Source organism: Chelon labrosus, assembly GCF_963514085.1.
Source record: "Chelon labrosus genome assembly, chromosome: 24".
NCBI classification, from domain to species: Eukaryota; Metazoa; Chordata; class Actinopteri; order Mugiliformes; family Mugilidae; genus Chelon; species Chelon labrosus.
This window is the reverse complement of record NC_140357.1, coordinates 14,262,592-14,290,209: the sequence shown is the minus strand read 5'-3', so window position 1 is coordinate 14,290,209 and position 27,618 is coordinate 14,262,592. Positions and strand designations below refer to the sequence as shown.

Here is a 27,618-nt window from a genome sequence, read left to right as displayed (position 1 = left end):
TCACCTGACCTCCTCAGAGTCTCCTGTCCTTCTTAAAGAGTCTCCTGACCTCCTTAAAGAGTCACCTGACCTCCTCAGAGAGTCACCTGACCTCCTCAGAGAATCACCTGACCTCCTCAGAGTCACCTGACCTCCTTAAAGAGTCACCTGACCTCCTCAGAGTCTCCTGACCTCCTCAGAGTCACCTGACCTCCTCAGAGAGTCACCTGACCTCCTCAGAGAATCACCTGACCTCTTTAAAGACTCTCCTGACCTCCTCAGAATCACCTGACCTCCTCAGAGAATCACCTGACCTCCTCAGAGTCACCTGACCTCCTTAAAGAGTCACATGACCTCCTCAGAGTCTCCTGACCTCCTTAAAGAGTCTCCTGACCTCCTCAGAGTCTCCTGACCTCCTCAGAGTCACCTGACCTCCTTAAAGAGTCACCTGACTTCCTCAGAGTCTCCTGACCTCTTTAAAGAGTCACCTGACCTCCTCAGAGTCTCCTGACCTTCTTAAAGAGTCTCCTGACCTCCTTAAAGAGTCACCTGACCTCCTCAGAGAGTCACCTGACCTCCTCAGAGAGTCACCTGACCTCCTCAGAGAATCACCTGACCTACTCAGAGTCTCCTGACCTACTCAGAGTCTCCTGACCTCTTTAAAGAGTGTCCTGACCTCCTTAAAAAGTCACCTGACCTCCTCAGAGAGTCACCTGACCTCCTCAGAGTCTCCTGACCTCCTTAAAGAGTTATCTGACCTCCTCAGAGAGTCACCTGACCTCCTCAGAGTCTCCTGACCTCCTCAGAGAGTCACCTGACCTCAGGGGTTACCTGAGAAGTTACCTGAAGGGTGGGAGCGGTGTGGCAGGTACGTGGGGTACGGCGTGTGTCTCCCTGGGTAACCGTGGTGCTTGTAACCATGGTGATGATGGGACGCCAGCGGAAGGCCTCCACCGTAAGGAAAAGCTCCGCCTCCTCCAGCCGAGCACAGCGACCAACCTGACACACACAAAGTCACCCTGAACCCAAGGCTCAGCAACAAGATATGGCCCCCCCAGGATCAGTGTGTGCCCCCCCCCCAGGATCAGTGTGCCCCCCACCAAGGGTCAGTGTGTGGCCCCCCCCCCTCCAGGATCAGTGTGTGCCCCCCCCCCTCCAGGATCAGTGTGTGCCCCCCCCCCTCCAGGGTAAGAGTGTGCCCCCCCCCCCTCCAGGGTAAGAGTGTGCCCCCCCCCCTCCAGGATCAGTGTGTGCCCCCCCCCGGGTCAGAGTGTGGCACCCCCCCCCAGGGTCAGAGTGTGTGGCCCCCCCTCCAGGGTCAGAGTGTGTGGCCCCCCCTCCAGGATCAGTCTGCCCCCCCCAGGGTCAGAGTGTGCCCCCCCCCCCCCAGGGTCAGAGTGTGTGGCCCCCCCCGTACACCAGATAAATGTCTGGACCACTCACAGGACTGAATCCCAACGCAGCTCTCAGACGACTCCGGTAAACTCCGCCCCCCTGGGTTCCTGAAGAGGATAAATGAAACGCTACCATCAGCTGCTAATGCTAACTCCCTGTGCTATCCTGATGAGAGCCGCAAAGCGCTAGGTGCTGGCGTGGTGGGCGGTACCTGTCCTTGGCGTCCAGGAAGGCCTTAGCGAACGGGTTGTATTTGATCTTCAGAGCCGTGATCTGAGAGGACAGAGACACGGTCAGACCAAGAACCAGACTCCTGGAGACATGAGGACACAGAGGGACGTCACCTGACCTCCTCGTTCTGGTAGGCGGTGACGGCGATGAACTGCGTCTCCTTGAAGGACACGTTGGACACGAGACGATGGCGAGAGCCGACGCACACGATGTGGAGCTGAGGCTCGTACTTATGGAGAGAGTTGAGCATGATCTGGAAGACACGGAGACACAGAGACACCTTACACCGTCCTCATGTCCCCCTCCTGTCTTCCTCTGCTCATGTCCTCCCCGTCCCCCTCCTGTCCTCCTGTCCTCCTGTCTCACAGATAGTTTCCAGCCAGAGTTCATGGAGAGGATCCATCTTTGTCTTTTGACTCTTTCACCCCCCTCCTCCCCCTCCTCCTCTAACGAGGGCCAATTAACCAATCAGAGCGCTGCTAGCGTCTCCACATAAACAAACAGTTTTCTATTCAAATTGAGAGGCTGCTTTCAGACCTGACCCCCCCCCGTCCCCCCGTCCCCCGTCTCTCTGTCTCTGTGAAGCATGATGGGTAAATTAAGCTCCCGGTAAAAACATAATTACCATAATGTCCAGATGAGCCGGGCAATTATTTCATTATGGCCGAGAGGAGAGGACGCATTACGGCACCGTGTCATGTTTGGACCGAGGCCCGGGTAAACAACAACACAACAACACACACAAACACACCACAACACACAACAACACAAAAAATAACAACACACAACAACACAATAACAATTATCTGCCTCTGTGTGTGTTGATGTGTTTGTGTGTTGATGTGTGTGTGTGTGTTGATGTGTGTGTGTGTGTGTGTGTGTGTGTGTGTGCGTGGCTCTCGACAGGAAGTGCATTAAACTGCTGCCAGCCAATTAAGAGCTGTTTATCCCGTTCCCGTGGTTACGAGGGGGCGAGCAGGTGAAGTGAGTGAGGAGAGGGAGTGAAGTGGTTAATTAGAGGAGGTAGTCTCTCGCCCACTCCACACCACTACAGCCAGGAGAGAGAGAGAGAGAGAGAGAGAGAGAGAGAGAGAGAGATGTGAAGAGCAGGATAATGGACAGAAGAAGAAGAAGAAGAAGAAAGTGATGATGAAGAAGAGGACACAAAAAAAGACGACGAAGAAGAAAAGAAAAGAATGTAAATAAATAAATAAAGAAGAAAGAGAAGAACACTGATGAATGAATGAAAACATATGAAGAGTGAAAGAATGAGAAACTGTAGAAGGAATGAACTGATGAATGAACGTATGACTGAATGAACGAGGCCGTGCTGCTGACCCACCTGTCCTCCTCCGTTGACCTTGTTGGTGAGTTTGACCTTGTTGAAGGTCACCGCCGCCTTCATCCAGTGGGCTCCAAAGTTGGGCGAGTCAGGGTGGATGTAGACGCCCCCGTGGCCCCGGCCTTCGGCCCGGCCCTCGGCGCGGCCCTCGGCCCGCCCTGCGGCCACCCACTCCCCGTTCACAAACTTCCAGCGGCAGCCGTCGGCCGGAACGAAGTCCAGCAGGAAGGAGTACATGGAGCTGGGGTCCAGACCTGATACGCTGACCTTCAGCACCGGGAACATACGACTGAGGACGGACAAGAACCTGCGTTAGTGGCCGCTTCATTAGGCACGCTAGTGGCTACGCTACTAAGTAGGCTAGTGGCCACTTCATTAGGCACGCTAGTGGCTACGCTACTAAGTAGGCTAGTGGCCACTTCATTAGGCACGCTAGTGGCTACGCTACTAAGTAGGCTAGTGGCCACTTCATTAGGCACGCTAGTGGCCACTTCATTAGGCACGCTAGTGGCTACGGTAATAAGTAGGCCAGTGGCCACTTCATTAGGCACGCTAGTGGCTACGCTAATATGTAGGCTAGTGGCCACTTCATTAGGCACGCTAGTGGCTACGCTAATAAGTAGGCTAGTGGCCACTTCATTAGGCACGCTAGTGGCTACGCTAATAAGTAGACTAGTGGCCACTTCATTAGGCACGCTAGTGGCTACGCTAATCAGTAGGCTAATGGCCACTTCATTAGGCACGCTAGTGGTTACACTAATAGATAGGCTAGTGGTCACCTCATTAGGCATGCTAGTGGCTACACTAATAAGTAGGCTAGTGGCCACTTTATTAGGCACGCTAGTGGCCACTTCATTAGGCACACTAGTGGCTACACTAATAAGTAGGCTAATGGCCACTTCATTAGGCACGCTAGTGGTTACACTAATAGGTAGGCTAGTGGCCACCTCATTAGGCATGCTAGTGGCCACTTCATTAGGCACGCCAGTGGCTACACTAATAAGTAGGCTAGTGGCCACTTTATTAGGCACGCTAGTGGCCACTTCATTAGGCACGCTACGCCACTAAGTAGGCTAGTGGCCACTTCATTAGGCACGCTAGTGGCTACGCTAATAAGTAGGCTAGTGGCCACTTCATTAGGCACGCTAGTGGCCACTTCATTAGGTACGCTAGTGGCTACACTAATAAGTAGGCTAATGGCCACTTCATTAGGCACGCTAGTGGTTACACTAATAAGTAGGCTAGTGGCCACTTCCTTAGGCACGCTAGTGGCCACTTCCTTAGGCACGCTAGTGGCCACTTCATTAGGCACGCTAGTGGCTACGGTAATAAGTAGGCCAGTGGCCACTTCATTAGGCACGCTAGTGGCTACGCTAATAAGTAGGCTAGTGGCCACTTCATTAGGCACGCTAGTGGCTATGCTAATAAGTAGACTAGTGGCCACTTCATTAGGCACGCTAGTGGCTACGCTAATAAGTAGGCTAATGGCCACTTCATTAGGCACGCTAGTGGTTACACTAATAGGTAGGCTAGTGGCCACCTCATTAGGCATGCTAGTGGCCACTTCATTAGGCACGCTAGTGGCTACACTAATAAGTAGGCTCGTGGCCACTTTATTAGGCACGCTAGTGGCCACTTCATTAGGCACGCTAGTGGCTACACAAATAAGTAGGCTAGTGGCCACTTCATTAAGCACGCTAGTGGCTACACGAATAAGTAGGCTAGTGGCCACTTTATTAGGCACGCTAGTGGCTACACGAATAAGTAGGCTAGTGGCCACTTTATTAGGCACGCTAGTGGCTACGCTAATAAGTAGGCTAGTGGCCACTTCATTAGGCACGCTAGTGGCTACGCTAATAAGTAGGCTAGTGGCCACTTCATTAGACACGCTAGTGGCTACGCTAATAAATAGGTTCGTGGCCACTTCATTAGGCACACTAGTGGCTATGCGAATAAGTAGGCCAGTGGCCACTTCATTAGGCACGCTAGTGGCTATGCTAATAAGTAGGCTAGTGGCCACTTCATTAGGGACGCTAGTGGCCACTTCATTAGGGACGCTAGTGGCTACACCATTAAGTATGCTAATGGACACTTAATTAGGCACGCTAGTGAAGTCATTCTAATCTAAATAACGGTGAAAGGTGGTCATTGACCTGGACAGTGATGATGATGATGATGATGATGATGAGTCAAACTGGATTGATTTGAGGAGATGATCCATACCTTAGAACACAGCAGAACCAACATCTCTCTCAGAACCTAAAGCTGAACATCAGAACCTTGATGGAGACTAGAGTAGACTAGTGTACCTAATGAAGTGGCCAGGAAGTCGTCTTTAACGTTATTATTTATGGATGTTAACTGTTCATTCATTCATTTCCAGTGATGTTTCCTCTGAGTGACCTCATCACTCGTCACTGCAGCAGTGGAAGCTGCTCAAGTGTCTGAATGGTCCAATGGTCCAATGGTCCTATGGTCCTATGGTCCTATGGTCCTATGGTCCTATAGTTCTATAGTCCTACAGTTCTGTGGTCCTATGGTCCTATGGTCCTATAGTTCTGTGGTCCTGTGGTCCTATGGTCCTATGGTCCTATGGTCCTATGGTTCAATGGTCCTATGGTCCTATGGTCCTATGGTCCTATGGTCATATGGTCCTATGGTTCTATGGTCCTACAGGTGTCACTGAGCCTCAGCTCCCCAGAAACATAATCAACCACCTCAGTGTTCCAGCTGCCCCCTCCACAGCCCCCCCACCAATACCACCAACACCCTGATGATGAAGATGAAGATGATGAAGAAGATGAAGATGATGGTGGTGATGATGAAGACGATGAAGACGATGAAGATGATGAAGAAGATGAAGATGAAGATGATGATGAAGATGATGAAGATGAAGATGAAGATGAAGATGATGAAGATGAAGATGGTGGTGATGATGGTGATGATGGTGATGATGGTGATGATGATGATGATGATGATGATGATGAAGATGACGGTGATGAAGATGACGGTGACGAAGATCAAGATCAAGATGAAGATGATGATGATGATGAAGATGATGAAGATGAAGATGAAGATGAAGATGGTGGTGATGATGGTGATGATGGTGATGATGATGATGATGATGAAGATGACGGTGACGAAGATCAAGATCAAGATGAAGACGATGAAGATGATGAAGACGATGAAGATGAAGATGATGAAGATGATGAAGATGAAGATGAAGATGATGAAGATGAAGATGATGATGAAGATGAAGGCCTACCGTCCGTTCTTGGTGACGATCATCTCGTTGGTGACCCTCTGGAACTTCCTCCACAGTTCTCCGTCCTCCAGCGTCACCCTCAGTTCTCTCTCCGTGGGGTCGCCCTTCTCTCGCCCGGCCCTTAGCTCGCTCTCCACGGCGCTCAGCAGACGGGACATGCAGCGGTCCGCCGAGCCGGGGCTGGACCCCGCCGAGGGAGGGGCCCCGTCCTCCTGCAGACCCTCCACCTTCATCTGGACCCAGACACACAGCAGGAGGTCAGGGAACCAGAGAGAACCAGAGAGGACCAGATAATGAGAGAGAACCATAGAGAGAACCACAGAGAACCAGAGAGGACCAGATAATGAGAGAGAACCATAGAGAGAACCAGAGAGAACCAGAGAGGACCAGATAATGAGAGAGAACCATAGAGAGAACCAGATAGTCAGAGAGAACAATAGAGAGAACCGGAGAGAACCAGAGAAGACGTCCTAAAGACTTGAGAGTTAAAGTCTGGATCTGGTTCTAGATTCAAAACTCAAGATCTGAAGAGGACAGATAGAATTAAATAGAATTAAATAAATATAACATTTCATTCATTCACAGCTAATAGAACTAAGTAGAATCTATTAGTTCTAATGAATTCAGACTGTTTTAATCGTCTCAGGTTCTCAGAGAAACAAAGATCAGAATAAATTCACTGTTAGAAGCTGATTGATCTCTAGATTAGTTTTAACTTATTCAATTGATTCTATTAAATAGATTCTATTTCATTTATGAAATCTAATTTGAGTATATTCTATTTATTAAATATATTGTATTAAATATATTCTGTTTCATTTATGAAATCTAATTTATTGAGTATATTCTATTTATTAAATCTATTGTATTAAATATTCAATTTATTAAACCTAATTTATTGAGTATATTCTCTTTAATACAATAGATTTATTTAATAGATTTAATAAATTAATATATTGTATTAAATAAATTCTATTTAATTTATTAAATCTATTGGATTGAATAGATTCTATTTATTAAATCTATTGTATTGAATATATTTTATTTAATGTCCTGACTCTATTAATTATTAACATTATTTATTATCATTCATTATTCACTAATAATGTTTTATTATTATTCTATTTATTTCTATTTCTATAACGAGTCTGTTCGTCTTTAACGATGATTTCAAGTGTTCTGATTTTAAATGAAAAGATTCAAAGCGACGCGTCTTGATACTAAAGAGAACGTTTACACGTCAACAGACGACTAGAACAAATAGAAATGTTAAACATAGAACGTACCTGGAGCCTCAGTCGACAGGTGAATAATCCCAGAGTGACTGATGAACACTGAACACATCAACCAGAGGACGTCAACCCCCCCGTCCCCCATCCCCCCACCCCACCACTCACTCCCTACCTCGCTACACCGCTGGCCTCCTCAGAGCCTCCTCCTCTGAGACCAGACCCAGACAGGACCCAGACCCAGACCAGACCAGACCAGACCAGACCACAGTGGACCGGACCAGACCAGACCAGACCGGACCGGACCAGACTGGACCGGACCGGACCACAGTGGACCGGACCGGACCACAGTGGACCGGACCGGACCAGACCGGACCAGACCAGCTCAGACCAAGTCAGAGCAGACCAGACAGGACCGGAGCAGGCAAGACAAGACAAGAAGAGACAAGACAAGACAAGACGAGACAAGATGAGACAAGAAGAGACAAGAAGAGATAAAAAAAGATGAGACAAGACAAGACAAAATAAGACGAGACGAGATAAAACAAGATCAGTGGGACAAGACGAGACGAGACAAGGTCTCTGCAGTGAAGCACGGTGGTGGTAGCATCATGCTAAGCTACAGGGAAAGGAAGGAAGAACCGACACTTTAGATTTTCTACATCAGCTGATTATTTAGAGACAGAAGGTGAGAGGACTTGAAAGTGTCTCTGTCCAGTCTCTGGTCTCATGAGTCCCGTCGTGGAGGTTAAATGTCAAACGACAGCGCTGAGGAAAAACAGCATAAGCTGCTGAGATCAGCATGTAATGCAGCATAGGTCAAATCCACCAGGACAACATCTGGAAAGACACCTGATCCAGGTTTTAATCAGCCGCCAGAGCCCCGCAGAGATTACCGGCTTTAGAGGTTTAACCAGGCGGCAGGTCAACAGGCGGGAGGCGTCCTTCAACTTTTATTTCAGCTTCTTAAAAACATTCAACAATAAAAAATACATGAAATGTGGACGTTACAACATGACCTACACTTTTACATCAGTCACCATGTTAGCATGGTATTCATGTTAGCATGATGTTCATGTTAGCATAGTGTTCAGGTTAGCATAGTGTTCAGGTTAGCATGGTGTTAAGGTTACCATAGTGTTCATGTTAGCATCATGTTCATGTTAGCATGGTATTCATGTTAGCATGATGTTCATGTTAGCATGGTGTTCATGTTAGCATGGTGATCAGGTTAGCATAGTGTTCATGTTAGCATGGTGTTCATGTTAGCATGGTGTTCAGGTTAGCATCATGTTCAGGTTAGCATAGTGTTCATGTTAGCATCATGTTCATGTTAGCATGGTATTCATGTTAGCATGGTGTTCATGTTAGCATGGTATTCATGTTAGCATGGTGTTCATGTTAGCATGGTGTTCGTGTTAGCATGGTGTTTTCAGTCGGACTGAGATGAAACCCAGAGATGAGCTGCGTTTTATTCTCGTCTAATTAAGAAGCAGCTTTTCAAACATAACCTTCACAGATAAATCACCTGAGAGCAGACGACAGTGGAACATGACACAGGAGGAACCTAAAAAGTCTGGGTGGATGAAATGATCGTTCTAAACAAACATTAATTTCATGTCTTGAGGTCAGAGGAACGTTTTGATCGCTCCCTGGTGGCCGGTCAAGATCTGAACAACTCTGAACCATAGACTGTGAATAAAGAAGACGACAAAAACAGCTCCCCCTGGTGGCTGGCCCATATCCCCAGGAAAATAGTGGGGGTGTGTTGTCCATATTTCTATACAGTCTATGGTGTGAACAGAGCTCGAAAGTCCTGCCACAAGTCAAGTTTATAATAGATTTAAACTAAACTAACTAAACTCTAAACTAATGAACTCTAAACTTTAAAATGAGATGACAGACGATTCCTGTAGAAAATGTTTTTTGACCAAATATAGTGAAAGACATACAGAGGCACTACACAAAGTTATAAATCAGCCAGTGAAGGTGCATGTACAGCTAATGCTAACGCTAATGCTAACGAGTTTAAAATTCAAGCATAAATATGAAGGCGACGAGTAAAAGGTGAAGCTGCACTCAAAACAAAATATATATAACATGGTAACAGTCCAGGTGCTGAATGGGTACACACCACTCAGTGTCCTGCGTCCTGATTGGTCAGACAGGAGGTGACTCAGGTCTAGAAACAAAGCGTGCATAATTTGAAGACGGCGTCCCTGAAAGACAGAGAGGACGAATGAAAACGTGAATTCATCTCTGGAAAACACAGAGATGATGATTACTGCGAGTGCTAATTAATTAATGTGAAAAATGAATCTTCACTGTCAGACAGCTTCTGTCACTGGGGCAAGGAGTAAAGTAAAGTAAAGGTTAAAGTTTACATTAAGTTCATGTAACATTCACATAAAGTTTATGTAAAGTTTACATAAAGTGTATGTAAAGTTTACATAAAGTGTATGTAAAGTTTACATAAAGTGTATGTAAAGTTTACATAAAGTTTATGTAAAGCAAAGTAAAGTAAAATGTACAGAAAGTGAAATAATGTAACTTTTATATAAAGGTTAAAGTTTAAGGAAAGTAAGTTTACGTAAAGGTTAACGTACATTTAACAATGTTTACATAAAGTTTAAGTAAAGTTTATGTAACATTCACATAAAGTGTATGTAAAGTTTTTACGCGAAGTGCATGTAAAGTGTACGCAAAGTAAAGAAAAGTGTACGTAAAGTGTACGTAAAGTAAAGTAAAGCTTACACAAAGTGAAGTAATGTAACTTTCACATAAAGGTGAAAGTTTAAGTAAAGTAAGTTTACGTAAAGGTACATTTATGTATAAGTAAAGCAAAGGTTAAAGTTTACAGAAAGTATATGTAAAGTTTACATAAAGTTTAAGTAAAGTAAAATAAAGTTAAAAAGTTTACGTAAAGTTTACGCAAAGTAAAGTAAAGCTTACACAAAGTGAAATAATGTAACTTTCATAAAAGGTTAAAGTTTAAGTAAAGTAAGTTTACGTAAAGGTACATTTATGGAAAAGTAAAGCACGTTTACATTAAGTATATGTAAAGTTTACATGAAGTTTAAGTAAAGTAAAGTAAATGTATGTTACCTGGCGAAGGGGATGTAAGAGAGGCCGTACCTGTAGGAAGAGACAGTAGAGATCAGGTAAAGGTGTTCATGTTCGTGTGTGTGTGTTAATGTGTGTTAATGCGTGTGTGTGTGTTACCAGGTGAAAGCCAGGAACTGCAGCACACAGAAGACCAGAGCGAGGACGTTGTTCTTCCACTGTGGAGACACAAGGACATCATTCAGAGAACCGACAAGGGGACAAACAGCTCTGAGAACATCTGGGTGGGGTTCTCACCCAGAACGCAGCGCACAGCGTCAGCAGCAGACACACCTGCACAGAGAGACACAGGTCAGAGACACAGGTCAGAGGGACAGGTCAGAGACACAAGTCAGAGACACAGGTCAGAGACACAGGTGTTCACAGGTGACATCAGGACGTTTGCTCTCACCAGCATGATGACGGTGGCTAGCGCTCGCTCCTTGGCAAACATGGTCCTCATCTGGCGCCACGGACCAACCAGGAACATGGTGCTGAAACCACAACACAGGCATGATGGGTAATGTAGTTCCTTAGAAAGTGTTTCAGGCATAGTCTGTATATAAATATGGTCTCCACTTCCTCTCATTGGTCAAACCGATGCTAATTTCCCGGTGATACGGGCGGCGCCATCCCTGTGATATTGATGCCCCGCCCACACTTCCTCCAGACTCACTCATGTTTTAGTTTCATTGATACTACGCTCTGCTCTACCTCCACCTGGTACAAGGACATGATGGATTATACTCTGGACTAGTGTGGACCAAGTCCCGCCCACTAACATGGAGGAGGTGGAGCTTATGACCTATACTGCAGCCAGCCTGGTCCTGGTCTAACTGGTCCTAGTCTGACTGGTCCTAGTCTGACTGGTCCTGGTCTGACGGGTCCTGGTCTGACGGGTCCCTGTCTGACGGGTCCTGGTCTGACGGGTCCTGGTCTGACGGGTCCTGGTCTAACTGGTCCTGGTCTGTCTGGTGCTGGTCTGACGGGTCCTGGTCTGACGGGTCCTGGTCTGACGGGTCCTGGTCTAACTGGTCCTGGTCTGTCTGGTGCTGGTTTGACTGGTCCTGGTCTGACGGGTCCTGGTCTGACGGGTCCTGGTCGGTACCTGGCCAGAGCGAGGATGTTTCCCACGCTGTAGAGGACAGCGAACAAAGCGAGCCCAACGCCCGGGATGAACAACAAGCAGGAACCCTGATCACAGACAGAGGGAGAGAGAGAGAGAGAGAGAGAGAGAGAGAGAGAGAGAGAGAGAGAGAGACAGGCTGTTACCATAGCAACGGGGTGAAGAAAGGCAGTTACCATGGTTACAGACAAACCAACTGACCATTTCTATAGCAACAAACACCGACAGTAAAGACTTACAGACACATAGAGGTGACGTTACCACGGAAACAGAAGATAGGGAGTAGAGGCAGGCTGTTGCCATGGATACAGACGGGTGTTCTGTTACCGTGGAAGCGTAGAGGACAGAAAGAAGGACAGAAAGACAGGACGTCACCGTAGAAACGGACAGACGCCGCGGATACCAGTAAGAAAACAGGAAAAAGACAAAAGTTAAAAGAAACAAAAATAGGTGGGCTGTTGCCATGGATACGGGCAGATAAAACAAAAAGCATGCTGTTGCCATAGCAACAGACTCATCAACTTACCAGGATGGAGCAGAGGGCGCCCAAAACGAAGCAGATAGCGAAGCCCTTCACCCTTGTCCCGCACGCCAGCGTGGACGCCTCATTGGCTCTCTGCAGACATGTCGTCATCATCATCATCATCATCATCATCATCACCATCATCATCATCATCATCAGACCAGGCTGTGCTGGTTCTCTCTGGGTGAACTCGTCATTCATGTTTGATTTGAATTGTCAATAAACGGTCGCTTCAGCAAACCTCATTACAACACATGAAACAGACTGAAGCACACAGGTCCTGTTACTGACTCTATTGTCATGACAGCTGAGCCGAATTACTTCTTTAAAGTTCCTGTTTGTGGTGAAGTCATCAAACAACTGAGCCTGTCCCCAGATCACTGAGGTCATGGAATAAATCTTAAAACACGAAGATTCTCAGTCGAGTTCTGCAGAGACTTTTTTTTCTAACTCTTGAATCGGGTTTATGAATGTTCAATTCGGAGTGACATCAGGTGTATTCACATCACATGAGTAGAAACAGATGCGTCTCATGTCTGACTCTATTGTCACGCCTCTATTTCACTCTAAACCGGACTCCTCTTTACACAACACAGCTGCTAACAGGCTAACAACCACACCTCCAGAACCCCGGACCCGTCCGAGCTCCCGTCCTCCTGGCCGCTCAGAACCCGCTTCAGTTTATCCATCAGCCCTGTTCTCTGCTCTGCCGGACAAAGAGCCGAACACACGGAGGGCTTCCAGAAACGTCCCGGTGTCGGCGGCTCCAGGTGTTGTCGGGCGGTGGAGTTTACCTAAGAGACGAAGAAGAAGTCATCAACAGGTGCAGCACTTCCGCCTGTAACACCGCCTCTGGCCACAGGCTCAGGGGGCGCTGTTTCCTCCACATACAAAAATGAATCAGAGAAAAGAAATGATGAATGAACAAGAAATAAGAGGTAAAAGGAAAAAAAGAAAAACATCATAAAACAGCAAATAAATTATTTTTATTATTGCTTTATCAGTTCATCCTTCTTATGTGACATAATGCGGTTTGTACAATAAACATAAACACGTCCAGAAAATCGAGCAATACATTCAGGAAAACAGAAGAAACAAAACTCTTTACTGAACTCACGTATTAAACCTTTATTAAAAAATAATCAGTGACAGCTGTGAAAAAAAACACACACACACACAGGTGAGGTTACTGTGGTTGTACCTGAGCAAGTAAAGTAAAGTTGATGTTACAGTAAAGTAGACATTGAGTTTGATGTAAACTTGAGATTAATGTAAAGTTTACGTTACCGTAAAGTAGAGGTTAAAGTAAAGTTGAGATTAATGTACAGTTGACATTACAGTAAAGTAGACATTGAATTTAATGTAAAGTTGAGATTAATGTAAAATTTACGTTACCGTAGAGGTTAAAGTAAAATTGAGATTAATGTAAAGTTTACGTTACCGTAAAGTAGAGGTTAAAGTAAAGCAAAGTAGAGTTTAATGTAAAGTTGATGTTAAAGTAAAGTTGAGGTAAAGCTGATGTCAAGTAAAGTTGAGATGAATGTAAAGTTGACGGTTCTGTAAAGTAGAGGTTAAAGTAAAGCAAAGTAAAGTAGAGTTTAATGTAAAGTTGATGTTAAATTGAAGTTAAAGTAAAGTTGAGGTAAAGCTGATGTCAAGTAAAGTTGAGATGAATGTAAAGTTGACGGTACAGTAAAGTAGAGGTTAAATTTAAGAAAAGTTGAGTTTAATGTAAAGTAAATTAAAGTTGAGATTAATGTAAAGTTGACGTTGCAATAAAGTAGACATTGAGTTTGAGGTAAAGTTGAATTTAATGTAAAGTTGAGATTAATGTAAAATTTACGTTACCGTAGAGATTAAAGTAAAGCAACGTAAAGTAGAGTTTAATGTAAAGTTGATGTTAAATTGAAGTTAAAGTAAAGTTGAGGTAAAGCTGATGTCAAGTAAAGTTGAGATAAATGTAAAGTTGACGGTACAGTAGAGGTTAAATTAAAGAAAAGTTGAGTTTAATGTAAAGTAAATTAAAGTTGAGATTAATGTAAAGTAAAGTAAAGTATTATAAAACAATAAGATATCTTCTGCTGACACGTTTTTCTTGTTGGGGAAATTTCCAAGCAGAACAAACAGAACTCTTGACGTAACGATCATTAGTGAGGGCACTCTCTTCTCTCTAGTGTTCAACCAGGTCACGGTGAATGGACGAGTTCTTGGATCACCAGCATATGAACACTAAACAGATTTCTAATCCAGTTCTGGTCCAGTGGGGGGTCCTGGGGGTCTCAGGGGACTTTGAGTCTCGTAGAGCTCCAGTAAATGGACTGCGGCGTGGACACCTGGACGTGGCACGTTGGACAGGACTGTTTCCTCCACAACCACTCTTCTATACACTGCAGAGAGAAAGACAATGGAAATGTGTTGGTGTCTCTGCTACTTCCTGTTTAGAGCTAACATTCTAGCATCACTAATAAAACTACTTCCTGTTTAGAGCTAACATTCTAGCATCGGTAATAAAACTACTTCCTGTTTAGAGCTAACATTCCAGCATCAGTAATAAAACTACTTCCTGTTTAGAGCTAACATTCCAGCATCAGTAATAAAACTACTTCCTGTTTAGAGCTAACATTCGAGCATCAGTAATAAAACTACTTCCTGTCAGCTAATTAAAGCAGCTAATTCCTAGATCACATGACGTGTCTCTGTCTGTCCAGGTGTGTGTTACCTCTCTGTGGAAGGTGTGTGTACACGGCAGCTCTCTGGCGCCGCCGGCTCCTCCGTTCAGGTCGTTGTGACAGATCAGACAGACGCTGTAGGCGTCGCTCTGAAACACAAACGCTGTTAAAGCACACGCCGTTCTCATCTACAACATCATCCCCCCGCCAAAGTAAAATAAAGTAAAGTAGATGTCAAAGTAAAAGCTGCCGTGTACACCAACCAGAGACATGACGTTACGCCTCCTGAACTGGGCTCGCCTCTCGGGGGTCACGCCCTCAGGGATCGTGGGTATGAGGGACGGCCTTCTCTCAAGCGTTGGGGGGGTGGCGGCCTCCTGTGGCGAGGGAAGGAGGCGCCGGGAGGAGGAGCGACGCAGCAGGACCTTCGCCGTCACCGGAGCCCGAGTGGACGAGTGGAGACGAGACAGCTGCATGGCCGAGAGAGTCGCCTGGACATAGAGACGAGCTGTGAGACAGGTTCCTGCTCTGGTATTTAGTTCCTGGCAGCTCACTGATCCCCCCACCCCACCACCCCCACCACCCAATAAAAGCCTCATTAGCGGCTCAGAGACGACAAGCGTCTTCAGAGCTCTGATCCATCTGAGCTGCAGCTAAAAATGGACGAGGAGAAGGGTTCCCTCCTTCTCTGGGACAGACCTGAACTGAATAAATAACCTGAGTTATCTCTTCTCATCTGACTGGCCAATCACAGCTCTCCGTGACACAGGAGGGAGGAGCCAGCCTCCTCATAGTATGTAGAGCGCCCCCTGGTGGTTGGCTGCAGTACAGGTCATAAGCCCCGCCCATTAACATGGAGGGGCGTGGCTTACACGTAAAGCTGGTCTATGTTCAAGAGTTAATTTCTCTAAGAAGTTTTGTTTTCGTCATAGAAACAGGAAGTGACATCATGATGATTGACAGTTTAACTGGTGGAGGCAGAGCGGAGCGCAGTATTAACCAATCACAGTGAGTCTAGAGGAACGGTGGGCGGGGCATCAATGACGCTCTGTGTCCCTGTCAGTCATGTTTCCTACAGTCTATGCCTCGTCACATGTGCAGACAGTAAACTCAGTAAACATCAGACTTACCGGACTTGGCAGCGACGCTCGGCGGTCGACCCTTATCTGAGGCGCTGGTTCTACACCTCCCCTACTCACAGGCCTTCCTCCCTCTGACTCCCCTTCCTCCTTCTCCTCCCCCTTCTCGCCAGTCTTCTTCTGCCGTTCCCCGCCTCTGTACTGCTGCATCCAGGCGTTGAAGACCCGCGCACCCTCCTCATCTTCCTCCTCATCCTCCTCTTCCTCCTCCTCCTCCTCCTCCTCTGCTCTCAGAGGGATCGGGTCTTCGGTGTCTGAAAATACGTCAGCTTCTTCTCTGTCTGGATCCATGTCTGTGTCGCTAACAGCTAATGCTAATTTATTCCACCACGCTGTGTTTCAGGCTAACTTTAAAAAGTTCAGCTAAGTTACAACTACATAGAACCAGGAATATGATCACCACGCTAACAAGCTAACAAGCTAACAAGCTAACACAACTTTAGTTATTTATACGACCAAAATTATAGCAAAGCTGAATGCTAGCTAATTAAACCGCTAGATGTTGCTACTGCAGGACCAGGCTAAATTACTGCTAGTTAGATTATAACAAGGCTAATTGACAGTTTACAGTAAAACTAGCTTGATTTACAGACAGGCTAAGTTACAAAGCTATGTAAGAAGCTAGGCTATGTTAATACTAGCTATTGAAAGTGCTAGATGAAGCTACAGTCAGGCTAGGCTAAATTATTGCTGGCTAGGCTAACTCAAAGTTATGTTAAACAAGATTAGCTAATAAATGGGCTAAGTTAAACAAGGCTATGTAAGAAGCTAGGCTATGTTAGTAAACTGAAATACTATATGAAGCTACAGCCAGGCTAGGCTAAGTTACTGCTAGCTATAGTTAGGTTAGGTTACAGATAGTTATAAATGTGTTGCAGCAGATTAGCCAGTTAGCATTTAGCAGAGCAGGCTATCTGAGGATGAGGATGAGGAGGCAGGTGGGAGAATTATCTGAGCAGCAGATCCATCGGGTCTCGACGGTCGCTTCCTGTCCAAAGAAACCGAAGTTCTTCCACCATCAAAAACCGTTCCTCCTGCTCAGGTTGAAGTTTCTTCTTGTCTTTGTCCGTGGTCGGTCTCCTGCTTCTGCTGTTAATCCATTTAGAGGAGGAGGAGGAGGAGGAGGAGGAGGAGGAGGAGCAGGGATTACAGCTGCTTAGTGTGGAGCAGGTGAACACATGTCACCTCCTCCTTCATTAACGCTGTAATCGATCTGATAAATCCTATAAACACCTGCTCATCTGATCTGAAGGATTTATTTCATGAACCAGAGACACGTTCTAAAGGTGAATCTACAGTCTGACCACCAGGGGGCACTGTCCTCTCCTTTAATCTAGAGCGGGGGCTGGGGGGGTCCTGGATAAAGTCTGTTCTGTGGTTTATTGACGTGACAGACTTTCACCTCGGTATCAGACGGTAAATATTTGAGGACGAGTCGATGGAGAATTAAAACCTTCATCTGAATCAAAAGGTTTCTACCACATCAGGTCTCGTCTGTGCTTCCTGTGGCGCCACCGTCAGGTCAAAGCGGTAACAACCACTTCCTCAGAAATGTTCCTCCTTCAAACGGTTCTTTAACCAACTCAGGTTCTTCTGAAACTAAATGTTCAGCTGATTGAGTTCGTGTGATTGCGTCATGGTAAACATGTGCGACTCATCGGCCTTTGACCCCCTGGTCAATACCACCCCCCCTCCACACCCCCACCCCTGCCTAGCCACAGAGAGCAGAGACAGAGACGGACACAGAGAGACACAGGCTGACGACTGCTGGATCTGGTTCTGAGGTTCTGAGGTTCTGGATCATGGTGGGCCCGATGTCTAAACCAGCTGCTCTTCTGCTGCTGTTCCTGCTGCACAGCTGTCAGGCTGACCACGGTACCAGCTTCCGTTCTCCTTTTGAAGCCGCCGTGTTAGTGGCGCTGGTTCAGGTTCTAGTAGCTGGACTCGTTCCTTCTAGACCTGAAACTGGTTTCACACTGATTCTCTTTCTCTCTGTAGTTTTTCTCGACAGCCAGCTGGCGTCGCAGGTTCTGGTGCGGAACCGACGGGCCAACCACATATTTGAGGAGATGAAACCAGGTAAGACCTTGAGGAGCTGCCGCCGCCGCCGCCCTGATTCTGGCCGTGACCCGTTAAAATGACCCATCGATGGCCCGTGTCTCCTCAGGGAACCTGGAGAGGGAGTGTGTGGAGGAAATCTGCGACCACGAAGAAGCCCGAGAGGTGTTCGAGCAGACGGATAAAACCGTACGAGTTCACGTTCTCTCTGTTTGTAAAAAGATCTGAGATCAGGTCAAAGTCTAACCACAGAACCAACTCTGTTCTCTTCAGGAAACCTTCTGGAAGACATACCTGGGTGAGTAGAAACAGTTCAGACTGAATCGGCTCCAGTTCAAGAAATTAAATCAACATGTTCCTCAGTTGGCTTCTTCTTCTGTGGTCACTCAATAAGGAACCAACTGGAGAACCAGTCACTGAAAGGGTTAATGAATGCATCAGTTCTCTAGGGAGTCAGATCAGGCGTAGCTTAGCTTAGCTTAGCTTAAGGAAACTGCTAGCATGGCTGCACCTGTAGCGTGTGTGATGTGAGCGTTGGATGAACATGGCGGTGTTTGTTGAGCAGAGTTTATTCAGCTGTACTGCAAACACGAACAAAGTCCAGAACAGAGCGAGGACAATAACATCTGACAACACATCTGTCTTCGTGTCCATCTGTCCCTCTGTCCATCTCTGTTCTCCAGACTGTAAAGGAACTGAGATGAGGAGAACACAGGAGAACATCATCCTGGTCAGACAGTGTGTAGAAGGTAAGTAAGACAAAAGAGAGAACGTGGGACGGTTAACGTGGTCTTTGACTAACGCTGGACCCGTGTCCTCAGGTCAATGTGTCTCTGGTCAGGGACTCAACTATGAGGGAGACATCAACATTACTAAATCAGGACGAATGTGTCAGCACTGGAGACACAGCTTCCCCCATCCAATCAGCAGGTAACACACTAACAGCTAGCTAACAGCCAGCTAACAGCTAGCAGCAGATGTGTGATAGAACGGTTCCTCATGTTTCTTTGTGCAGGGAGTTTAACGTTTCAGAGCTGGGCAGCATCCTGAAGGAGAACTTCTGCAGGAACCCTGATGGACAGACAGACGGACCCTGGTGCTTCACCCAAGACCCGACGGTCCAGAAAGAGTCCTGCAGGGTCCCCATATGTGGCACGTATCTGCCAGCAGTCCACCTACATCCAGAAGCAGCAGAACCAGCAGAACCGACGGTTTAATGGATGCAGTGTGCTTGTCCTTCCAGGTCAGGACTTCGTCCCGCCCACTGTGGCCCCTAAACCCGTCCGAACCGGAGCCTGTTTGCCCAGTCATGGCATAGACTACATTGGGGACCTGGATGTTACCATGGCGGGCCACACCTGTCTGCAGTGGTCGTCTCCAGAGGCGACGGCTCTCAGCCTGGACAAGGAGTTCATCCCTGAGGTTCCTCTGCAGACCAACAAGTGCAGAAACCCCGACAACGACCCCGAGGGCCCCTGGTGCTTCGTGGAGGTCTCTGGGAACATCACCGTGGACTACTGTGACCTGCAGCTGTGTGGTAGGGGACAAACCCACCAGCCTGTCCAACTGTCTCTTACTCCATCCACCCGTCTCTTACCCCGCCCACCTGTCTCTTACCTGTCTCTTACCCCGTCCACCTGTCTCTTACCCCGTCCACCTGTCTCTTACCTGTCTACCTGTGTCTCCTAGATGACCCTCTGCTCGGTGAGGAGCAGACGACGGAGGCCGAGGGCATGGAGCGCTCCGTCCTGGGTCCGGCTAAGAAGCTGTTTTTCAGCCCTCGCACCTTTGGACAAGGAGAGAGCGGTGAGTGTCCTCCATGTCCTCTATGTCCTCCGTGTCCTCCAACTAACTGGTCAACAGCTCCGTAGGAGGCGTGTCAGGTTGAACTGCTTGGTAGTAATCAGATTACAGACTAGATCCTGGTTAGTGACTGATGGATGAACCGTGTGTCTGGTTCATCGTCTTCTAGATTGTGGACAACGTCCCCTGTTTGAAAAGCAGGGCAAGAAAGACGCGAAGGAGGACGAGCTGTTGGAGTCCTACAGAGAGAAGCGCATCGTCGGGGGCGACGAGGCCGAAGTGGCTTCAGCACCATGGTAACCAGCTTTACACCAATCAGTGTTGACTTCATCAGCGACTAAGACGTTGACGAGTTCAAACTAATATCTGATGATAAAAAGAGACGAGACTGGGACACGAGACCAGATATTATTTAGATAACCCCCGTCATAAACTAGCTCAACTAGCTCAACTAGCTAGCTGCTACTAGCCCAACTAGCTAGCTGCTACTAGCCCTGGGGCTACAGATGAGGAGGAAGGAGCATCAGTGTGATATCTCTGCAGCCTCCATCACTAAGATAACGATGAAGTCAAAGTCTCATCTAAGAACTTTACATGAAGGTATTGACCTCTGACCTTTGACTGACACATATTACACATGACACACTGATTAACGTAAGAATCCATCTATCAAAGACTAAAAGGCGTTTCCATCTGAACACTAAATCAAAGATGGCCGCCACCATCTGTCTGTGGGACATTCACTGACCCTGGGTCTGGTCTGAAGGCAGGTGATGCTGTACAAGCGAAGCCCTCAGGAGCTGCTGTGTGGAGCCAGTCTGGTCAGCGATCAATGGATCGTCACGGCGGCTCACTGCATCCTCTACCCGCCCTGGAACAAGAACTTCACCTCCGACGACATCCTAGTCCGCCTGGGGAAACACTACCGAGCCAAGTAGGACGTCCTCCCCGTCCCGGTGAGTTCTCCGATCACGCCGCCGCTGACTGACGAGGACGTTTTTCCATCGTTGTCCAGGTTTGAACGCGGCACCGAGAAGATCGTAGCCATCGACGACATCATCGTGCACCCCAAGTACAACTGGAAGGAGAACCTGAACCGTGACATCGCTCTGCTGCACATGAGACGGCCAATCACGTTCACCGATGAGATCCACCCCGTCTGCCTGCCCAGCAAGAAGATCGCCAAGACGTAAGACAAACGCTCCGTCCTCCACTGAGCCGGGAGAACCCATCCCCTGGCCCTCTGATTGGTCCACTGAGCACCAATCACAGGGCTCCTAGCCTCGGTTGCTTGTTTAGACAAACAGTAGCCATGCAGGTGTTCATTCCCACACTAAGAGTCTAAAGGTAACAAGGAGGAGAGACAACAAAGGTTAGCAGTCATGCCAACATTAGCAAACACTGGAAAAATGACGTTTTCAGTTGATGTTTGTTTAATTCCACCTCTCCATCCCCAACAGTGTTAGCTTTAATGCTAACTACTGGTTTCCAAGGTCTTTCTATGGTAATTGAGCCCACATGGCCCTCTCATCCAATCAGAGGGCTCCTACCCTTTGTCGAGCCCTGACTTCCTGTGCTACTGTTGCTAGGTTTGACAAACGGGAGCCATGTTGGGTCCGTTCCCATAGAAAGACATGATGACCTGTATTAAAAGAGTCCAGATCTCGCCCTGGACCCAAACATTTTGACTTTAGGAGCCCTCTGATTGGTGGCCAGCAGACCAGACCAGTCAGGAGACAAAGGTGGTCCCTCTGAAAGGGTTAGGGGGGAGCTGGATGTCTGTCTTTGAAGCGACACCGTTACTACGACCTTTGTGTCCTGGTGGTCCAACGTTGTCCAGGGTTTTCCTTCGTGTCCTTTTCCCCCCAGGCTGATGACCGAGGGCTTTAAGGGCCGAGTGACCGGCTGGGGGAACCTGAAGGAAACCTGGAACCCTGCACAGAGAAACCTACCCACGGTCCTCCAGCAAATCCATCTACCAATCGTGGACCAGACCACCTGCCGCAGCTCCACCTCTGTCAAGATCACCAACAACATGTTCTGTGCCGGTAACGTTTCATCTTAGCAGGGTAGCACCGAGACTCTGGAGGAACCCGGCTTTAACACCGGCTGTGTTGCAGGTTATAAACCAGAAGAGAGCCGACGAGGCGACGCCTGCGAGGGAGACAGCGGTGGACCGTTTGTGATGAAGGTGAGAACAGACGAAGCTGACGTCAAACTAAACGTCAAACTAAACGCACCAACCAGCAGGTGGCTCCGTGGCCCTGGAGCAACTCCACACTATAACAGACTTAATGACAGACGGTTGTATTCATTTCATTTATTAGATTTATTTTTCAGATTTCATTCATTAATCGTTTTCATTCCTCGTCTGTTCAGTACCCGGCTGAGAACCGCTGGTATCAGATCGGCATCGTGTCGTGGGGTGAGGGCTGCGACCGCGACGGGAAGTACGGCTTCTACACCCACCTGTTCAGGATGACCCGCTGGATGAGGAAGGTCATCGAAAAGACGGGAACAGACGACGAAGACTAGACACACACACACTTCCTGTTCTCCCTGTCAAGCAGGACCATGCCAATAAAGTTTGTTCAAATCCCGACAGCCCTCGTCTCTGGTCTCATTAACGTCTGGACACATGACTGACAGGTTTTAGAGAGGAACAGGGACACAGTCACTCATGAAGCAACTGATCTGTCCAGTCCCGCTGAAGGACCATCTCCACGGGTCAGGCCTCGCCCGCCGCCTCGCCGTCGGTCGTCCCGTGTGTCAGCAGGTGTCTGTTCAGGTGAGTTTTGCGGGTGTAGCTCTTGGGACAGTAGGCGCAGGCGTAGGGACGGACGCTGCTGTGGGACAACATGTGCTTCTTCAGGTCGAACTTCCTCCGTAAACATTTGCCGCATTCTGGACACGAGAACGGCTTCTCACCTGGAACACAGACACACAGGGGGTTAGCTGTCGGATCAGATCGGGACGTCCCCAGTCGGGAGCTTCCCGTCTTACCGGTGTGGATCCTGCGGTGTTCGGTCAGGTGGCAGGAGATGGAGAAGGCCTTGCCACAGTCCTGGCAGACGTAGGGCCGTTCCCCAGTGTGAGTCCTCATGTGTTTCTGCAGGTCGCCTCCGGACGGCCAGCCCTTACCGCACACCGTGCACACGTACGGCCGCTCCCCCGTGTGCCGCCGCACGTGCACGTTGAGGCCGGCGAGCGCCGTGAAGTCTTTGGGGCAGTAGGGGCAGCGGTAGGGCCTCTCCCCGGTGTGGGTCCTCAGGTGGCCCTCCAGGCCGTCCCGGGTCTTGAAGCGTTTGCCGCACTGAGGACACAGGAAGCGGCTCTCGGTGGAGTGGCTGGCCTGGTGGGAGTGCAGACCCGTGAGAGAACCGTACGTCTTGGAGCACTGGTCGCACTGGAAGGAGCGGGACGCGTGAGTCCGTTGGTGGATACGAAGCTGGGTCACTCCTGCAGACACCAAGAGACCGGGGGTTAGAGACCAGGGGTAAGGGACTGGGGGTAAGAGACCAGGGGTAAGAGACCAGGGGTAAGAGACCGGGGATAAGAGACCGGGGGTAAGAGACCAGGGGGTTAGAGACCAGGGGGTTAGAGACCAGGGGGTTAGAGACCAGGGGTAAGAGACCGGGGGTAAGAGACTGGGGGTAAGAGACCAGGGGTTTAGAGACCAGGGGTAAGAGACCAAGGGGGTAAGAGACTGGGGGTAAGAGACTGGGGGTAAGAGACCAAGGGGGTAAGAGACTGGGGGTAAGAGACTGGGGGTAAGAGACCGGGGGTAAGAGACCAGGGGTAAGAGACCAGGGGTTTAGAGACCAGGGGTTTAGAGACCAGGAGTAGACCCAAGGAGGAGGATAAGGAGTAACAGCTGTAGACATGATTTAAACACATGGACCATGGAACAGGTGTGAACCCTGACCTGAGGAGCGGCCCCTCTACGTGGGTCCTTACCTGAGAAGGTCTGCTCACAGAAGCGACAGCTGTACCGGGGCCGGGCCCCCTCCACCGAGTGGCTCTGCAGGTGCCTCAGCAGCTGAGTCTGAGAGCTGAAGGTCTGGGAGCACACGGTGCAGCCCAGGTCAGACGGGCCGTGCTGCTGCAGGCGGTGGACGTCCCGCTCCTTGGCCGACTCAAACACCTGATCACACCTGCTGCAGGGGAAGCCCTCCCCGTCCAGGTGGCTCTGGGCCCCGTCCAGGTGGCTCTGGGCCCCGTCCAGGTGGCTCCGACCCCCGTCCAGGTGGCTCTGCTTGTGACTGGTCAGACTGGACAGGTGGTGGAAGTCCTTGCCGCACCGCCCGCAGCGGTAGACGGGACGCGCTCGGTGGCTGCGCCGGTGCGACAAGAGCTCGGCGCCACTTCTGAAGACGGCGTCGCACTGGAAGCAGGAGTGGGTCCCAACGGGACGGGGTTCTGGGGGGGCGGGCTCTTCCTCGGGGGGGCGGGGCTCCTCTGCGACCCCAGTCAAGGCGGAGCCGCAGGACTTGTTGGTGCGCAGGTGTCGGATGACCTGCAGACAGTCACAGCTGATCCAACACGCTCACAAACACACACACACTCTGACGCCGACACTCACCTGAGAGCGGTAGATGAAACACCTGGAACACCCGGGACACCTGTGGGCCACACGCTGGGAATTATGGGAAATGCTGTACAGAGCGTTAGCCGGGACCTCAGAGCTCGACTCACCTGGACACCAGAGAACTGGGATGAAGAGCCAACACACACTCACACTAATACACACACTGACACTAAGACACACACTGACAGTACACACACATATTATATTGGTTGTGTGTGTGATAATGTGTGTGTGTGTGTGTGTGTGTGTGTGTTACCTGTGTCCTGTGACCCGTGGACCAGGTGTCCAGGTGAGTCTTTCCACCTGACAGGAACAAGGTGAAGATTAGAGCAGCGTTGAGGACAGTGGACGGTCCAGGACGGGACAAATCGTCTCACCTGTCCACCTCCACCTCCACAAGTGTGACCGGACGCTGGACTCCGCCCTCACCGGACGCGTTCCGACCAATCACAGGCTCCTCCTGTTCGTCCTCCGTCGTCGCCACCACCTCCACCTTCACCAGCTCCGCGTCCAGCTGCAGGGGACGGTCCACGTCAGGGACGGCGTCTGATTGGACGTCTGCGTTGGCGGGAGGAGGCTGTGGGTTGGTCAGTCTGGTGAGGAGGGGGTGGGACCAGGCGGAGAGGAGGGTCTTCTCAGAGTCGGCACCAACTGAAGGAAACCAAGAGTCAGGGGAGACTGAACGAGTCGGGTTCTGCTCGGGTTCTGCGTCGGGGTTCCCTACCTGTGGTCGTAGCTCGTCCCAGTGAACAGCTCTGATTGGTCAGGAGCTCCTTTAGCTCCTCTCCGTCTGTCTGATGGAGACAGTCCTCCACGCCAGCGGGGGCAGCGTGGAGCCAGGAGGCAGCCTGACAGAGACACGGACAATCAGAGGACGACCGGCTACACATGCTAACAGGCTAACATGCTAACTGGCTAACAGGCTAACATGCTAACTGGCTAACAGGCTAACATGATAACAGGCTACACAGGCTAACATGCTAACAGGCTAACAGGCTAACATGCTAACATGCTAACAGGCTAACAGGTTAACTGACCTGCTTGAAGTCGGGGATGGGGAACAGCTGCTCCAACCTGGACAGGAAGTCCAATATGAGGGACTGGAGGGCGGAGTCAAAGCGCTGGTCGAAGACTTCCTGGAAGACAAACACAGCGTTGTCGTGGCAACCATCAAGAGTTCAGGGAGCCGCTGAGTCCACACTGACCTGCAGGAGACGCCGAGACTCAGCGGGACAGTCTCTGCTCAGAGCTGACAGAGCAGAGCGACAGGCGTCCAGCTCCTCGTCCAGCTCCTCGTCCCGCTCCTCGTCCCTCTCTTTGTCCCGCTCCTCGTCCAGCTCCTCGTCCCGCTCCTCGTCCCGCTGCTGAGAGAAAAGACAAACCACATGTCGAACATCATGACGCCTCCTCAAAGCTTGTGGGGCGCCCCCTGGTGTCTGGCTGCAGTCTAGGCCATAAGCCCCGCCCCCTCTGATGAAGTTATCTGACGCTATACAAACAGGAAGTGACGTCATGATTGACGGTTGCCATGACAACGTGACAGTGAGGTTGTCATTAGCTAGCTGGCTACGTTAGCATTTACAGTCTGTTTCCATGATGGAGCTGGATTTAAAAGGAGGCGGAGCAAAGAGCAGAGTTAACCAATCACCAGAGAGTCTAGAGGGAGAGTGGGCGGGGCATCAATAACGTGGCTCCACCCTCAGAACTGATCAGACTCCCTTTGACCAACGGGAGGACTGTTGTTTTCTACAGTCTTTTCTCTAAACCGGGACCAGGACGTCCCGTCTCACCGTTGCCTTGGAGACGGAGCAGGCCTTGTCCAGGGGGGCGTGGACGTCAGGCGGGTGGACGGCAGGCGGGTGGACGTCAGACAGAGCGACCTGGAGAGAGAGACGTTGAGGAGTCATTTAAAAAGCAGGAGGACGAGGAGGACACGAGGTCAAAGGTCGTTCACCTTGGTCCTCAGAGCCAGCTGCAGCAGTGTCCTCTGTCTGTCCGTCAGCAGCTGGGGGACGGCCTCCGTTACCAGGGAAACAAAGTCTCCCAGCATCCCATAATGCTTCACACTCTGCTGCCGCGCGATCTGCCACATGGCCGCCGTCAGCAGACGGAGAGGAGGGACGAGGAGGCGCAGGGACGCCAGGGGGACAGGGGGGGACAGGGGGACAGGGGAGGCCAGGGGGACAGGGGAGGCCAGGGGGACAGGGGACGCTGTGGATCAAGACATAAAAGACGTCAACCAGGGCGTAGGTCCATTGAGTCTGCACCACGTCCCAACATGTCCCAATGGGGACGTCTACTGGAGGTGAAGACACATGAGACAGACACGATGAACATCTACAGGGAAACGAAACCAGACTCCATTAAAAAAACTCGTGATTTAAGAAGAGAACCAGAACTGTGTCCCAGAGCAGCGCCGCAGGTTTCTGTTAAAGTTCATTGACCTCTACAGGTGGGCCCGTCTCTGCCATCAATGATAATCAATAATTATTAATTATTAGAATAACGATGGGACCAGAGGGTAAAACATCACATTGACATATGGAATGTTTTCAGATAACTTTTATTAAAATAATTAAAGTTTGATTTGTTGAACTGCGCCGAGTTAAAGTTTACCTCCATGTGACTGTAAAGCAGCTGTTAGTTTGAGTCTCTGAAGCATTTAACCTTTAAAAAAGACACAACTTGTTAAAAATGACCGATTATCACATAGAGTTCGGATCGGACCCGTCCCACAAGTAGAGTTAGCTGGCTAACGCTGGAGAATGAAGCCGCCGGGACAAGAAGGAGACGCGATTAAAGGACAGAGAACCAGCGGAGAACCAGCGGAGAACCAGAGGAGAACCAGCGGAGAACCAGCGGAGAACCAGCGGGAGGACGTACCCATTCCTTCTGCAGCCGCACACGGACCACAGTCTACGGATCAGACGTTCAAAACAACCCGCTGACACCAGGCTAGCTGGACAAGCTAACGGCTAACTGCTGTTTACGGTCCAGCCCCTGGCTCCGCCTCCTTAACCCCGGAAGTTAAAACCAATTATGCCCGAGTACGCATGTGCAAATGGAGAGTTAACGAGAGTTTTTATTTTATTTTAAAACAAATCATTAATTTTAAACATAAAACATATCTGATGTAAATTAGAATTTGATTCAAAAACGTTGTTTATTA

At 49.1% G+C, this 27,618-nt stretch overlaps 5 protein-coding genes across 6 annotated transcripts in view; 1 reads left to right on the top strand and 4 right to left on the bottom strand.

Moving 5' to 3' along the window:
• Positions 1-6,445, bottom strand: part of tbx19 (T-box transcription factor 19) — a gene marked incomplete at both ends in the record, with an annotated part of 7,165 nt that extends 720 nt beyond the window's left edge. Inside the window, 6 exons of the mRNA XM_084574817.1 lie at positions 823-978; positions 1,423-1,481; positions 1,586-1,647; positions 1,724-1,858; positions 2,948-3,236; positions 6,213-6,445. Coding sequence (XP_084430943.1) covers positions 823-978; positions 1,423-1,481; positions 1,586-1,647; positions 1,724-1,858; positions 2,948-3,236; positions 6,213-6,445 — 934 coding nt within the window. The remainder of the gene's footprint in view (positions 1-822; positions 979-1,422; positions 1,482-1,585; positions 1,648-1,723; positions 1,859-2,947; positions 3,237-6,212) is intronic.
• A 1,545-nt stretch (positions 6,446-7,990) lies between these two features.
• Positions 7,991-12,961, bottom strand: sft2d2b (SFT2 domain containing 2b). The gene is made up of 8 exons (XM_084574470.1): positions 12,813-12,961; positions 12,196-12,285; positions 11,652-11,737; positions 10,956-11,037; positions 10,802-10,837; positions 10,664-10,722; positions 10,547-10,576; positions 7,991-9,660 (listed from the first exon to the last, which is right to left on the bottom strand). Exons 1-8 carry the CDS (start codon positions 12,879-12,881, stop codon positions 9,624-9,626), a joined length of 489 nt encoding a protein of 162 aa, XP_084430596.1. The 5' UTR covers positions 12,882-12,961; the 3' UTR covers positions 7,991-9,623.
• A 1,285-nt stretch (positions 12,962-14,246) lies between these two features.
• LOC311509322 (uncharacterized protein) lies at positions 14,247-16,291 on the bottom strand (the record flags this gene model as incomplete). The annotated part of the gene is made up of 4 exons (XM_084574469.1): positions 14,247-14,579; positions 14,912-15,010; positions 15,125-15,352; positions 15,992-16,291. The coding sequence occupies 4 exons, from the start codon at positions 16,289-16,291 to the stop codon at positions 14,472-14,474; spliced, it is 735 nt and encodes a 244-aa protein (XP_084430595.1). The 3' UTR covers positions 14,247-14,471.
• Positions 16,292-17,800: 1,509 nt separating this feature from the next.
• f2 (coagulation factor II (thrombin)) lies at positions 17,801-22,396 on the top strand (the record flags this gene model as incomplete). Its single annotated transcript, XM_084574467.1, has 15 exons — positions 17,801-17,875; positions 17,999-18,079; positions 18,168-18,247; positions 18,332-18,356; positions 18,742-18,807; positions 18,880-18,988; positions 19,074-19,210; positions 19,302-19,595; positions 19,748-19,864; positions 20,031-20,157; positions 20,628-20,795; positions 20,877-21,050; positions 21,731-21,909; positions 21,982-22,052; positions 22,241-22,396. Exons 1-15 carry the CDS (start codon positions 17,803-17,805, stop codon positions 22,394-22,396), a joined length of 1,857 nt encoding a protein of 618 aa, XP_084430593.1. The 5' UTR covers positions 17,801-17,802.
• A 192-nt stretch (positions 22,397-22,588) lies between these two features.
• Positions 22,589-27,384, bottom strand: LOC311509318 (uncharacterized protein). 2 transcript variants are annotated; one of them, XM_084574462.1, is made up of 12 exons: positions 27,333-27,384; positions 26,404-26,660; positions 26,240-26,329; positions 25,655-25,813; positions 25,487-25,585; positions 25,174-25,297; positions 24,827-25,100; positions 24,706-24,752; positions 24,444-24,556; positions 23,819-24,377; positions 22,865-23,320; positions 22,589-22,789 (listed from the first exon to the last, which is right to left on the bottom strand). In XM_084574462.1, exons 1-12 carry the CDS (start codon positions 27,334-27,336, stop codon positions 22,590-22,592), a joined length of 2,382 nt encoding a protein of 793 aa, XP_084430588.1. In that variant the 5' UTR covers positions 27,337-27,384; the 3' UTR covers position 22,589. The 2 variants fall into 2 exon arrangements, with proteins under 2 accessions (XP_084430588.1, XP_084430589.1); XM_084574463.1 differs by having other exon boundaries at positions 25,655-25,810.
• Positions 27,385-27,618: the final 234 nt, after the last annotated feature.

Excerpts from the sequence above, each read along its gene's own strand:
- sft2d2b (XM_084574470.1), bottom strand. The coding sequence starts at position 12,881 with ATGGATAAACTGAAGCGGGTTCTGAGCGGCCAGGAGGACGGGAGCTCG. Across the intron at positions 10,838-10,955 it reads TAGCCACCGTCATCATGCTG|GTGTGTCTGCTGCTGACGCT; the intron begins GTGAGAGCAAAC and ends CTCTCTGTGCAG. Across the intron at positions 10,577-10,663 it reads CAGTTCCTGGCTTTCACCTG|GTACGGCCTCTCTTACATCC; the intron begins GTAACACACACA and ends CTCTTCCTACAG.
- LOC311509318 (XM_084574462.1), bottom strand. Across the intron at positions 23,321-23,818 it reads CTGTGAGCAGACCTTCTCAG|GAGTGACCCAGCTTCGTATC; the intron begins GTAAGGACCCAC and ends TGGTGTCTGCAG. Across the intron at positions 22,790-22,864 it reads ACACCGCAGGATCCACACCG|GTGAGAAGCCGTTCTCGTGT; the intron begins GTAAGACGGGAA and ends TCTGTGTTCCAG.